Raw genomic sequence first — 15,611 nt, forward strand, 5'->3', positions numbered from 1 at the left:
TTTTTTAAGTAAAAACTAAGGACACAAAATAAGATTTTTTTTTTTTTTTTTTTAACTAGAGATGTTTTTAAGAAGTGACAAAACTACTTCTAAATTCTTCATTTTCCTAGTTAGGACAATATTCGCAGGAAATTGAAATTATTATTCTAATACTTAAAGTGAAATCACTGAAACTGCTTTCATTGCTTTCATTTACCTGAAGATTTTAACAAATAGCAGCGGCATGAAGGACAGAGTACCTCAGCCTCTGTAAATTCCTGGAACACCCTAACGCCCAAAGGAGGGCAGAGCCAGGTGCACGTTTCCAGAGAGGAATTACAAAGGATGCCCACAGAAACAGGTAATTCATTACCAGAGAAAAGTCCCTGATGTTGGAAATCTCACGACTGAAAGCAGAAACTTAATCAGGTAGAAGCCAGTCAAGTTAACCCAAATGAAGCAACTTAAATGAGTTTTTCTTTTAAAAGAGACACCTAGACTGGGTCCCACTCATTACCTGCCATATTCCAAAAGCGTAGCATGGATTCGAGATTCTTCATCAAGCAGCTCCTCTGCTCCCTGGTGGCGTTTGTATTTCCGACGGGGCTTGTACACTTCCTAAGTGGATGAGACAGCCAAGTTACTGAGTGTGAGAAGGCTCTCCTCCTGAATTGGTTGCCGGATGCCTCCAGCCATGGGGTATATTCTTTTTTTTTTTTTTTTTTTTGAGACAGAGTCTCGCTCTGTCGCTCAGGCTGGAGTGCAGTGGCACGATCTCGGCTCACTGTAAGCTCTTCCTCTACCATGGGGTATATTCTAAAATTATATATATGCACACATATATATCCTAAACAAAATACGTGGCATGTAGTAAATGATCAATAAATGCCGGTCTTCAGCCCCAGATGACGTGGTTTGCCATTCTACCCCAAATGAATGTACTTCTTGACCACTAAGCTGGCTGTCAAATAATATGCTAGTAATATCTGCTCAGGGCTCTGGGTGCAGGTAGGCAGCTGCTATGCCAGCAAGGTATTCAGGCTGCTCACCCCCACATCTCTCTTCTTCCCTACTACCCAGGTTTCTTGCATCTAATCATTACCTGGACATCACCACAAAAAGCACTACTATCAGGTTTTTCCAGACACTGCATTTTATGTTAACTGGAATTGTTCCCCACGGATAATTCTAGTTAACTTTATTATTTACTTTAGTATACAGTTTCGAGCATACAGAAAAACATTCTTTCTGTAACACATACTATATAATCTCAAACAATTTTGTGGAAAAGGAAATGGATCAGGGCCTGAGATCCATCTAAGGTTGTTCTTAAAAATTCCTGCCACAAATATTCCCCAGTTTACTGCCGGTGCCTACATGAATAGGAAGCTATAAATAACATAAAACAGACTTACAGGGAGATGCAAAATAGAATCAACTTACATGGTGTCAGTTACTGTGCCTGGTTTGGCTTCCACTGAGCTCTACTATTACAGCTTGAGCTTAACTGCTATTATCCTTAGTTACAACTGAAAGAGTCAATAACTAAAGGCAAGAAATTGGATTCTTCTGAAAAAAAAAAAAAGGATTGACTCCAAAACAAGAGCATACTGACACCAACAGCTAAAAGGACCTTTTATTCTGCCAAACAATGACAATGTTGGCTTTGTGAATTATTCCTTACATGTTAAAGTATAAAACTTCATATACATCTCACCTTTCTTTTACACTTTATAAACCACACTGTGAAGCAGAGACAGGGCACATACCACTAACTTCACTTTACTATTGAGGAAGCAGACATTGAAAAATTTGTCCAAGATCCCTGGGACACAATGAGGCCTGGCCCTAGGTAACCTGGTTTCTCATTTCAAGGCTTGTCCCTGACACTAACTTGCCCCAGACTGCCACTCTAGCCACCCACCAGTCATTTCAGCTAGCCCTCTCACAAGACTCATTCCACAATATGAAGCTGCCACATGGATCACAACAATGGTCTGCTGAAGTAATACAACCTAAATGTCAGGGCCTCACAGGCCAACTATAAAGAGCTATTGCTAAGTCATCCTTTAAAGCAACAGGGGTCAGGAATGTTGATGTCCAGTCCTATCTCTGCCACTAATCAGCTGCATGACCTTGAGAAAGGCAATTCCCCTCAATGGGCCTCAGTTTCTGCATCTGCAAAATGAAGCTAACAGATCTTGAAGGATGCTCCCAGGGTCTCTTCCTTTGTGTGCTTTTAATCCTGTAAAGATACTGACTTGGCAACATAATTCCATAAAAAATTTAAAGTCTGAGATTAATAAAAAGTATAACATGCTTTACATGATGTGCTCTTAAAAAGGAATATAAAATCAATTTATCCTTCTGTCATTAATAGTGGTAGCAACAGTAATAGTTACCATTTATTGAATAGTAGGTACGTGCCGGGCACGTTCTGCTATATCTGTGCTGCCCATTTGATCCCCACATCTATGAGTGTAGTTATCCTTGTTATCTTCTGTAGACGAACTTAGGCATACAGAGGTTAAAAAACTTGCTGATGGTGAAAAAGGCAGTAAGTGATAAAAACAGGATGACTCCAGAACTGAGACACTTAAGCACTTTGCAAAATGTCTCATACCTCTACTTTCATCACCCTTTATCTAGGTTCTGATATATATATAAAATTTATATATATAACATATAAATAATTTATATGTACATACATAACATATATATAATTTATATATACATATATATATAACATATATAGATATTTGCAGATGGTAAAAGGCACACACACAGGGTTAAAAAAAATTAAGGTGACCCTTTTGTAAAGCAGAGAACTCTTGCACTGTGAGAGTCAGAGCTCTACTTTGCAGGTCTGCTTACAAGTCAGGTTCAGCTGTCAGAGTAATTACTCTGAGTTCACAGTCCTCAAGACAGGGAAGGGAGGTAGAACGGCACAGCACCATGGCAGTGTCTGCAGCAAATCCCTGATTGCTTCCCTCACGATTACCACAGACAACTTTTTTACTGAAATAATGGAACAGGCAGCGAAACAGCCACCACCAATGTGGCATTCTACACTCAAAACCTCCAGTGGGCCAGCCCACGCCCAACTCAACAGGAAGCAATACCTTCCACTGACCTTAACAGCTCATCCACGCAGCCCAAACCCAATTCTAACAGATCCATCTTACTTAGCCTATGTGTCCTGTCAGTAATTCTGCCTTTCACCTAAAGGGATCCCATAGATGTTTTCACTGCCAAGTGCAATGTCCTGAAAGATTTCATAAGAAAAAGTTACTATAAATGGGACAAATAAATGTTTCTCCAAAATTCTCACATTAATAAAACAACAAAAAAAATGAAGTGCTTGGGTATTGACTGAAAGAAACAATGAAAGACAGAGGGATGGCAATCATTTCTGTAGAATCTTCTCCAGTGACACCCCTCACCCTTGTTCTTCCATTCTCTTTTACCTGAGCTCTGCTATGTAAGTATTTATCTTCTGCTCTCTGAGGTACAGCACCAGCCCCAACTCAGGTCTCCTTGAGTCTGCACTGAACAGTATGACTTGGTGGGTAAGAATAAGATTGCTATATTATATAAATGAGCTAAAGATGGTTCCTGCGTTGTTTACTTCTTCACAGAAGACTGATACCCATTGGCTCAAAAGCTGACCAGCACAAACTCAAATTTTTACATATCAAAATGTTTTATACACAGCCTAAATAATCAGACTTTTTGTCATTTAGAGCCTGCCTACTTGGCAAACCCTTCAAAAGTGTTGGCATTTTCTCACCATAGATAGGATAAACCCTGTGGCTAGGTAGACCTCAAGCCACTGGGGCTCTTCATAGGTCTCTGACCACAGACTCACTGTGTGATGCTGAGCAACATCGCCAAGACACATGAGCCTCCTCTGTGATCTTGGGGAGTTCCTTTCCTCACCTCCCACTCTGGATGTGGCCCTTGCATCCAAGCTTCTGGATGGTCTCATGGTGTAAGGGACTCCTCTACCCTGCAAGCAAACCTGTCAAAGCATCACCCAAAGAAAGCTTACATATGCTACTGCCACCTCGCAGTCAGGTAGTTGTTCTTGATCAGCCCTCAAACTCTTCACTAGCTGGAATGTCACTACTGTTGCCTCAGCTCCTAGAACATGGTCTGGCATGCAGTAAGTGTTCAATTAATATTACTGAATGAATACATGGAGTCAAACAAGCTAGAGTTTTAATGCTTGCTCCATTGCTTACTATACCTCTCTGACTTGAGGCAAGTTACTTTAACCTCTGTGGTTTTCCATCTGTATATTAGGTATAAGTAGAGTTGTTATGAAAAGAAACTAATCAGTATATTTAATAGTACCTGACACACAGTAAGGGCTAAGATATATACATATTCACATACATATGGATGTGTATTATTACTAAGATTGCTTTACTTAGGTCACTACATTTATATTTTACAAGCTGAATGAAAAGGACTTCCTCACAGCATTCCCTATGGAAGAACACACTGGACTGGTAACTTTAAATGGCAGTCTCTTAGATGATCCAGTAAGTTCCACAGAGCACTTCCTTCCAACTAGTCTGGAAGCTCTAAGAAGCCTTTTCTCTGTTCCCTCTATTCTCATACAAAAGTCTACACTACCAAAAAAAAATGCTCCCAAATAGTAAACGAATATATCTTTTGGGTCTGGGTAAAACAGTGTGGGCACCGTTATTCAAGGTTAAGAGGGAGTAAAAGACCTCACTGCACAGGACAGACACTTCACGGCTGTGGAGGGCTGACAGCTCAGAGGAGGAAGCTGTGTCACAGCACACTGCGTGAGACAGAGGAGCTGATTATGATTATGATGTGAAAGTGGAAGGTGGTAGTTTCCATTCCTTATGTCCTTTGAAAAATACCACCTCCTATTGGGCAGGCTTTCTACAAAGCAGCCAGCTATTCTGTGCAAAGGAGATAGGGAGAAGAAAGTCATATACTTCAAAGAAGAAAGCAGGTACTGGCAATAATCTCCCAAAGGAAGAAGAATGAAGCCAAGACAAAAAAAGAACGCGCCCATCATAAGTTCGGATGATAAAGTTCACAGCAGCCTTTCTGCCTGGCAATCTGGCAAGAAGTACTAAAAGCCTTAGGTATAATCTTGACCAATTCCACTTCGTGGAATAAGTCCTAAGTTAATAATTAGAGATAAAAGAATAAATTTAGCTACAAGGATGTCCTACGTAATGGTCAAGTGAAAAAAAAGAAAAAGAAAAAGAAACAAACTGTATGTAGCTGAACTAGTTCCACACAATGAATAATCTACAGCCACTAAAAATGCTATGCAGGTACCTTCATTGGCACGGAAAGATATCATCAATATATCACTGAGCAAAATGAGCAAGCAACAAAATAGAATACATAGTACAGTGCCTTTTTTTTTTTTTTTCTATCTCTAATTCTTCATACAGATATTCACAACTCTGAATCTCCTGCTTGCAATATCAGTGGCTATCCCTGGCTGGTGATATCATGAGTGATTTAGTTTTTGCTTTTCTCCATTTCCTAATTTTTCATTCTTATTACAACAGTATTAGTACAAAAGAAAAATAACTTCGAAAAAAAAACATGCACCAAAAAAATGAATGGGCTATATAACCAAGGATGAATGCAAAAAATTCAAACAGTCTCCTAAGGATGGCTAAAGACAATAAGCTAAAGATTTAATATTTAAATACTTTTATGTTATGTCTAAGCAAGAATAAGTAAAAGCCTGTTAGTTAAGACATAAAGGCATCATGCTGACCAAAAAGATAACAACAGGACAGCCCCGACCTGACATCTATTCTTTGGCTGGGCAAAGGGTCTTCAAATGAGAAGTCACAGTAAATGTTCCTATAAGGGAATGAAGAGATGGTGGGAGAGGACCCAACCACTCTGCATGCATTTGAGTCTCTCAGACCCACGTAAGTAATATCCCAGAGCCCTGAAGTAAGTCAGCAATAGTACTGCAAAATTGGTGCCAGGAATATGTGGGAAAGCAGAGACCAGGTGAAAAGCCAGAAAAGTGGAGGAGTGCCGACACCTGCTTTGCTAGAGTCAGGTGTCATATCAAAATCTGGCTCCCTCTTCCTAGCTTTGAAGCTACAGAGGGAACTTATTAACCTTGCTGAGCTTCAATTTCCTGATTTGTAAAAAGGAAATAATAATATATAACTCCTTGAGTGTTAATGAGGGATAAAGGAGCTAATGTTTGTTAAATGCCTATTGAGATGCCAGGCACGTGGTAGGAACTTAATAAATACACAGCAGCTCCACACCTATTTTACAAAAGGCTGGGTCTAAAAATTAGCCATCTATGTGTCTGACCTTATTTCATTCCTTAATTTTCCATTTGTGACTTAAAATTAAGGATTTCCTGTCCTTTATTAAAGGAGGGATTTTCCTTGAGGAGCATGACAATAAATACAATTTTGAGCTATTTAATTTTTTGTACTGACTCACAAGAATAGGTTAGGGATATGCACCACAGCCCTAGAGTCTCTGCGAGCTTTTGGGGCTCTCATTTCAAGTCAGTTGAGGAAGGGCTTGCAGAAGTGGCCGAAGAGAGGGAGGAAAGTGAACGGTGACGGAGCTCAGCTAAGAAACCTACGCAGACAGCTCCTGGAAGTCAGGGCTGTTCTCAGTAGATGAGAAAAGGAAAACCCAAAGGCGAGCTTGAGCTTTAGCCATCCATGAAGACTCTTTATCATTCCTGCTGAAAACTGCCGAACAACTGAAGATCAAGTTCACTCACAAAAAAAGGAAATAAACGAAACAATACAAATTATAACCAGGGAATCACAGTTTTTTTCTATTTCCCTTTATTTTTATTTATTTTTTTGAGACAGGGTCTCACTCTGCCACCCAGGGTGGAGTACAGTGGCACAATCACAGCTCACTGCAGCCTCAACCTCCCCAGGCTCAGGTGATCCTCCCACCTCAGCCTCCTGAGGAGCTGAGACTACAGGTACATGCCACCATGCCTGGCTAATTTTAGTATTTTTTGTAGAGATGGGGTTTCATCATGTTGGCCAGGCTGGTCTCGAACTCCTGGGCTCAAGCAATCTGCCCACCTCGGCCTCCCAAAGTGCTAGGATTACGGGCATGAGCCACCAGGCTGGGCTCATTTTCCTTTATTCTGATACTATTTTCTCATCAGCTGCAAACAGCATTTTATCTAGAGGCTCACAGCAGCACAGTTACAAGACTGGGTTTGAGTCCTGCCTCTACCATCACCATTGTGACATTGGGCAACATATATAACCTACCTGTGTTTCAGTTTCCTCATTTGTTAAAAAGCAACAACAACAAACTACTGCTTCATGGGATTGTTATGAGGACTCAGAACAATGTTTGGGCACTATGTAAATATTTGTCATTATCACATATTCCCTAATTCTCTGCAATCACATTGCCAAGCAGAAGTGGATTAAAAACAAACAAACAAAAAACTCCATTAAAAATGAGAAGAAAAAATAATGTGCCTCTAGGGGCTTTAACTAATCTATGGGCATAGAGATGCCAGGCCCAGTTTCATTACTAGGATGATTAACAGCTATGCTGGCCTTTGCTCTGTGGCCGAAAACTACTATTGTCTCATTCTCTACCCAGGGCTCAGAGCGAGATTTACACATGAAGATATTCAATTAAGCATTAAAACTTTTTAACGTTTGTATGTAGCTTTTGTTACAAAAAAATTAAAAAAAAACAAAAACCCTTAATATGTACTGTTTTGAATAAGTAATGCACACTTAGAATAAAATTCAAATAGTACAGAGTTTATAGGGAAAAGAAAATTTCCCCTTCTCTCCTACTGCTAGCCTAGCAATTTCCTGCCTCAGAGGTAACATGATTATCACCTGGTTTTCATATCGTTCCTGAGACGAAGTAACATTTAAAACAGGGGAAAGCAATTATCATATCGAACTACTTGGTTACCATTTGTCATGAGAAATGTCATTAGCAGGAATCTTTTTTTTTTTTTGGAGATGGAGTTTTGCTCTGTCGCCCAGTCTGGAGTGCAACGGCATGATCTTGATTCACTCCAACCTCTGCCTTCTGGGGTCGAGCGATTCTCCTGCCTCAGCCTCCCAAGTAGCTGGGATTACAGGTGTGCACCACCACACCCGGCTAATTTTTGTACTTTTAGTAGAGATGGGGTTTCACCACGTTGGCCAGGCTAGTCTTGAACTCCTGACCTCGTGATTCACCCATCTCAGCCTTCCAAAGTGCTAGGATTACAGGCATGAGCCACTGTGCCCGGCCAGCAGGAATCTTTTAACAGCATACAAAAGGCCCTACATTGGTAAGTGAAAAAAACACAAAATTATCTTTAAAGTATGATTCCAGTTCAGTTTAAAAAAAGAAATATGTCCAAAAATTAAAAGTGGTTGCTTCTGTGTTGTGAAATTAAGGTGAAAACCAACCTTAATTTAATTCCCCTACATCTATCAATCTTTTTAAAAACTTCTGAGGATGCTGTAAACTGAACACCTATTTCACAACCAGGAAAGAAAATTACTCTGAGGTCACATCATTTTTTCTTATTATTGTTTAATACTGCCACCAAATCTGAAAACAGTATCTGGCTTTTGAGTGTCACCTTCTTAAAAATTTTCCAACCCTTCCATTTCCAAAATGGAATTGAGAAAAAAAGAAATTACAATCATAAAGTGATCAAGATTAATTGTTTCATAGGAGATTTTCATGTCTTTCATTACCAAACAATTGTTCTTTTCAGAGTAATCACCCTGGTAGACCACACATTTATTTTTAAGATAAGCCAGCTTGGAATTCTTTTTCTGGAAAGACTCTGTAGCCAGTTCACAAAGCCACAAACACCAGACAATGTCAATCTTCACAATGACACAAGGTATGTAACCCATGCCATCTGCACAAGAAGTATATCTGCTATTTCATTTGGGTGGCATATTAATATAAGAATCTATGCAACTATGAAAACCAACTAGATGTATGATATAATTTAGATGAAGTAAAAAGCACGCAAAACAACAGGATACATTATTTTCAGAAGAGAGAGACTGTGCACACAGGCACCTAGGCTTCGTTCCCCTCAGCTCAGGTCGGAAGATTGGGGGTGGAGGGTGCAGTTGACAAGGTTCCACAGCTCTGGCCCAGAGTGTTTTGTAAAGGGTCAAAGGCTCCACTAACCCTCATGCTGGCGAAGTGGGGACACATGTGCAGACTCACTGTGATTAAGATGTACTATGAATGGGGACAAAGGCCATCCCAGAGCTTCCCGCACACAGCTCAGAGGCTAGTCTGTCTATGCAAAGTCACCATGGGTGTGGGGGACAGAAACCTCAAGTTATCATCCCCATTCATCATCTGCTCTTCAGAGCTACTCAAAGTTTACACCTGCCACTGGGACAAACTAGGAAGGGCTCTGTGTTTGGCTATTTCTTCCCTAAAACTGGAAGTGAGGAGAGAGAGCAGTAGTGTGGCAGGTTCTACCTGTGCATACTGCTGCCCTGGCCCTGAGCAGTGAAGCAGGCAGGGCTTCCCTCACACAGTCATCTGAGTCTAGCTCCTAAGCGATCCCTGCAGAGGGAAACCTCAGGAGAAGCACTTTTGTGATTTAAATCAAAGGACTATCTGAGGCTACGCAGGGCTCTGACAGAAGAACACGGCCAGGGAACTTACTGAGAGGTCCACAACTGTCTTGATGGCCTTTTCTTTTCTCTTTATGAAGTCATCATCCTACAAGACAAAACAGAGAGATTAAACAAATCCCATGGGAAAATTAAAACTCAAGTGGACCACTCAGAAATCTGCCTTATAAATTGATTTCTCATCATTACTTTGCCTGAAGAAGTCCCAATTTTCTAACAAATTGAAATATATTCTCCATGGGAAAAGGCTAGGAACCCTGCAGATAGCTCCAACATAAATCCCTACACAGCCAGTAAGAAAAAGGGGGTCATAAGGAGTAGTGCTTAAGACAAGAGTTCTCATTTCATATCCTCTTAAGCATCGAAACCTCAGGTAAGTTACTTAACCTCTAAGCCTCAGTTTCTCTGTCTGTAAAACGGATAAAAACACCTATCTCAGGGGGCAGTAGGGATTAAAGAATAAAAGCCATAAGATGTGCTGAGACTGGCATGTAGTAAATACATGATGGCTATTAGCTATGATTGTTGTTATTATTATTATTATTAAATTGTTAATATAGGGATGTTCTGGGCAAGCAGCGTCTTAAAAAACTTTATACAAAAATCAACGATTGCTCTTATAAATTAATAAAAGCCCTAGATCAAACACTAAAATTCAGAGAAAATGACAAAATTACAGAGCTTTGCACTCAGTGGCTATGTAAAGAGGCACTAATGATGCCAAGTAGGGGGTGGGAATGTAGGAGAGCCTAAGCTTACTTTGCTCCTTGGTGGGGAGTCTCTAAGTGTGCACTCTGGTTCTCAGCGGGACAAGAAAATCCCAATACTGACCTCAGGGAGACTGTAAGTCTTCTGGAACTGGGATACAGAGTAGGAGCGGATATAGTCACCCATCTCTTCTTTCGTTTCTATAGCTCGTTTCACCAGCCACTGGGGAAGAAAGTGAAAACACATGAGTTGCTAAGGACAAAATCCCACTGCATGAAGGCCAGTTCAGACATGGCACAACTCATGAACTCAAACCAGCATAGCTGAACTGACCAGGTGATAAGAAGCTATCAACACATGCTGTCCTATAGGAAAAGCAACCAGCTGGGCATCTGACATGTTAAGATCCAATGGGACCTAGTACTGAGTAGCCATACAGGAGCTTTAAAGCCTTACTTCATATCATCGAGCCTCAGTTTTCCTTTCTGTAAAAGTATATCAGTTCCCTTCACCTCACAGAGCTAACATAGGAGTAAATGAAATCACAAGTAGTAGAGTGATTTGTAAATACCTGAAGCACAAAACGAACAGAGCTATCTCCCAACTTCCTGGTCCTACTGGCAGATCTTCATATAAATCTTTTTCTTATGCTCCTTACCCCACAGACCAGGGAAAGGGAGAGAGCCACAGAGAATGCTGGTGTAACTCCCCATTTGACAGATGAAAAATTGTCCAACATACTCAAGATTCGAGAGTGGTGCATACTGAGTACACAGCTGAAGGCACTGGTTTATCCTGACATTCACAATATTCTCTCTTAACCCTCACAACTTTGGATAGTACTGGCTGAGTTTCACAGAACCTGAAGTGCCGGGAGGCTATATAACTTACTCATGGATCCATAGCTAGCAAGCTGCAAAGCTGGGAGTCACAACTCAAGAGACTATTCTACAGCGAAGGCTGGACAAATGGTTTTATGAAATGTTTCCCAGCTTTGTTAGGCTGATATCCAGAAACAGCTGCTCTTCACTTCTCCCAACTGAAAACTCCAGTTATTATCATTAAAACACCACCCCACTAAAACCTGCAGAAGATCCAGCCACTCTGAGGGTAAAGGTGTAAAGTGTAAAAAGAGCCTTTGCTTCTCCTCCCCGGTTCTTCATTCATTCCCTTAATTACTGATGAACATCACAGAGGGGGTGCCACTCCCCCTCCAGAGAGAGCTACTACATCTCAAAAGCAGTTTTTGGATAGCAGCTGTGTTTCGCCAACAGCGTATCACACTTGGTGAGGGTCAGCTACCTAGGAAAGCAGGCACATGGCACATAACATGGTGCTGCACGATGCGCCTGCAGGGATGGGAAGAGATGCTTGTTCAAAAAGCGCAGCCAACTCAAGTAAGCACATGTTTAGGAAACAGCTGCTCAGAACAGAGCAAAAAACTCTATGAGGAATATTCCTTGCTGTTAGTATCATCCACATATTTCTACCACTTCACCCCCAAACAGTGACCTCAGACAAAGACTAAAATCCAGAAGCAGAGAGAGAAGATCAGAGAGCACTCAGAATGATTGTAGCCCCTCACCTGTACCCATCCCAGTACAACTAAGTGGCCCAGGACAACTAAGAGCCAACTAAGGCAGTTGACTCATTGCTCAACTCAATTTAGCTCTGCTTTCTTTTGAATTGGGAGACACAGTTTCTGGCTTTTCAATCTGCTTCCCTTTCAGAGCTGCTTCCACTAATCCCAGACCTACCCTGAGTTACCGCCTGGCTGGATCCTGGAGAGCACGATCCCATTAGGAAGGGAAAGCTTGTTGAGTCCTGACAGACGTTTTGGAGTTTCTAGCATGAAAGGCTATAGAGGGAAACTCTTGGACAGCCTATCTCTGCCACAGGTTCCCTCGCACTCAAGAAAAATATCGACCTTCACAGGAGTCACATGTCCGACACAGGAGAAAAAGATATGATCTAGAACCACCAGGGGCCAGAAATTAGATCTGTTTTTTCTTGGCTGGCATCCAGACAGTGTTACTACAGCTTTGCTAAAATGGTGTGAACACAGGTGATGGGCTTCTAGAATCACATAAGAGAAGTAGGTCAACGGCTTACAACTGCTGGTCTGTGATTATTCTTTCACTGGTGCCCACGGGGGACAAACAAACAAACAAACAAACAAAAACAGGCAAAAGCTACAGGCATATGGTAGGTTTCATCATTGTTAAATGCATTTAATTTGAAGGATTGCTTTTTTCTGAGTTTGAGAATTAAATGGCCATTATTTTATGAAATGATAAAGCAAGATTGTAGTCATTTTTTAAAGTGTCCTTGCCTGGCAAACTACAGGTGGCAACCCTAGGCCAACCTCCATTTTTGCTTTAAAATTTTACAGGTCCATGAAATTAAGAAATCGTAACCACTAGCCTGGGCCCTCCCATCCAGACAAACCCTCTAGCATTCCACTCACAATGGAGAACATTTAGACCTTCAAAACACCCAGCTGACTGCAGATCACTTCCCATTCTTCTCACAGCCTGACTAGATTTTTTGCCTCCAAAGTCCTAGCGTAGGGTTCAAAAAGGTCTAATCTCTAGAGATCCATATTTTGGGGGAAAGATAACAACTTCACAGTTTGACGATGTTGGAGGTTTCAATAACAATCAACACAGGGCCCCAACTTCCTATTTTCATAAAAATGATCAGGTAGTGTCCCCTTGTATCAGAAAGACAGAAGGGCTAACAAACATACTAATCAATTTTAAGGTAAAGTCTTGGCTTCAAATTTACAAATTTCATGGCATTCAACTTGAAGTCTAGCGGAGGGGAAGATTCAACACTTAACAATAACAGAAACTACATAACACAGAGCACTTGCCAAAATGTTCAGTCTTTCATCTAAGTGCTTTAGACATACAACTAACTTAATTCTCATCCTATTAGGTAGGTGCTATTACTTATTTCAATTTAACAGAGAGAAAGTTATTTACCCAAGGTCACACAGCTAGAAAGTGGCAGATTTGAACTCAGGAGGTCTCCAGGGTCTTGACCCCTATATTTCATAATCTTAACACAGAACTAGCAAACTTGTAGCTTCTAGGGCTGTGTAGCTTCCTTCTCGGAGGCTGCATGAAGGTTGGAGTGGGAAAAGCACAGGCTTGGAGACACAGTTTAGACTGGAACCTTTGCTTAACCACTCACTAGCTCTCGGCCCTTAAGCAAATCAATCACCTTCTCTCAGTCTCATTTTTCCCAAATGTAAGGAAATTACATTTCTCACTTTCCTCAAATGTAAGGGATTAAAATAAATGCTTCAAACAACTCTATTAGGGTCAGATGGGAAGTAGTGTTCACACAGCGGGCAACACACCTGAGTCCCTTTGCTCCTCCTCTTTCTAAGATGCCTAGGGGAAACCCATAGAGAAGAACTGCATAGAACGCAGTTGATCCAAGGAATCTGTGGCAGATGGGTTCCAGGACGCTCTAGATACTAATCCACAGGTGCTCAAGTCCCTGATATAAAATGGCACAGTATTTGCATACAAACTAAACACATTCCCCCCCCATAGTTTAAATCATCTCTAGTTTATAATACCTAATACAATGTAAATGTTATGTAAATAGTTGTTATACTGTATTTTTAAATTTGTATTATTTTTCCAGCTTGCTAAATTTGTATTACTTTCTATTGTTGTATTGTTATTTTTATTGTTTCCCCCCAACACCCCCAAACTTTTTTGATGCATGGTTCATTGAATTTATAAATGTGGAACTGTGAATATGGAGGGCCAGCTGTTGGGAGCTGTATGGCATGAGCCACTTAATCATAGGGGTTTGGGAAATAGCTGGAGGCAAAGAGAAGTCTCCCTTTAGGCATTTACCCACACGAACTGAATATCTATAAACTGTAAGACATTCTGGTAGGTACTGGAAACAAAACAATAAGCAAGACAGCCACACAGACTTGCTCTCATGCAGCTTAGAGTCTAATGGGAGAAGCAGATAAACAATCACACACACGGATATACATGATTACAAACTGTAGTAAGAAAGATTCTGGTGAAGGAAGGGAATGTGGCCATAGGAGTGCATACCACGAAGGAACATGCTGTGGATTAGGGGATGAGGGAAAGCTTTCTTGAAGAGGTTTGGTGGAGCTGAGATCTGAAGGGTTGAAGCAAGCCATATGAATTAAACAGGTAAGGAGAGAATGGAAGAGCATTCCAGCCCAAGGAACCAGCAATGCAAACGCACTGTGGCAGGCGGAAGCATAATAAACCTGGGGAAATTGGAATGAATATCAGAGAGTGACAGAACAAAAAGAACAAAAAGCAAGGAATGAAATCAAGCTGAATAGGTCAAAAGGGAACAGAGCATACCAGGCTATAGAGTTCTGTCTTTACCAAACAGGCAATGCAAAGTCAGATGAGAACATTCAAAGATCTTATCAGGTGACAGCATGAAACTAGGGTACATGCGGGACCGGCAATCTTCTGAAGATGACAAGGAACACCACCATGTTCTGCTGTACCAAATCATTACCACACCCATTACATTCAGGATCCAGGACAGACAGACCAATTACAGGACAAGCCAGGCCCATTACAGGAATTCTGATGTTAAGAGGACAAGAAACCACTCAGAAGCTCTCACCTGAACAACCGGAAATATGTGAATAAAATCCATCCCCTGGATCTGGTGGGGCTCCAACTGGTGTGGGCATTTCATCCTTGGCAGGACCGAGACAATTTTTTCTGATAGAGCTCTGTTCAGAAAAAGCAGCAAGCAAAGAGTGAGGCACACTAAGTAGCCTTTATAGCATCTCTAAAGTCTGGGCAGCATCACAGAAGGATCTGGGACTTCTCCATGCCAGGCTAGTCCAGACCATGACAAGTTTCTCCTAGATGACTGCAAAATGAGAAAAATAAGCACAATTTAGTGGTGTGTATGTGCGCGTGTGTGTGTGTGGCCACAAAACTGCCTTCATCCTTTATTCTATCATGTTTTTCTTCCTACTATTTCGATGCAAAATATTTTACTAAATGATGGTGATGTTAGAGGTAGTAGTTGCTATTTTTTAACATCCTTATGTAGTAAGATAAAAAGTTATTAGTGCCCCGTATTCTTTTTACATTTCATTTTACTGATCTACTCTTTCTAAAAGTTTAAAAATAATATTCTAAATATCATTCAGGCAACAATTACCAGATCTTACACCAGGTACCCAGAATATTAACATGAAACATGGAGCCCCATTTCCAAAAGAGATTTGGAGTC

At 40.9% G+C, this 15,611-nt stretch overlaps 1 protein-coding gene across 3 annotated transcripts in view; it reads right to left on the reverse strand.

The window, feature by feature from the left end:
* CCDC93 (coiled-coil domain containing 93) overlaps window positions 1–15,611 on the reverse strand; it is a 94,379-nt gene that overhangs the window by 66,340 nt on the left and 12,428 nt on the right. For all 3 annotated transcript variants that reach the window (XM_050751713.1, XM_050751715.1, XM_050751714.1), the window contains exons 4-7: window positions 14,988–15,099; window positions 10,461–10,559; window positions 9,661–9,717; window positions 497–597 (exon numbers count right to left, since the gene is read on the reverse strand). In XM_050751713.1, coding sequence (XP_050607670.1) covers window positions 497–597; window positions 9,661–9,717; window positions 10,461–10,559; window positions 14,988–15,099 — 369 coding nt within the window. The remainder of the gene's footprint in view (window positions 1–496; window positions 598–9,660; window positions 9,718–10,460; window positions 10,560–14,987; window positions 15,100–15,611) is intronic.

The sequence above is a fragment of the Macaca thibetana genome, chromosome 12 (genome assembly GCF_024542745.1).
Source record: "Macaca thibetana thibetana isolate TM-01 chromosome 12, ASM2454274v1, whole genome shotgun sequence".
NCBI lineage: Eukaryota > Metazoa > Chordata > Mammalia > Primates > Cercopithecidae > Macaca > Macaca thibetana.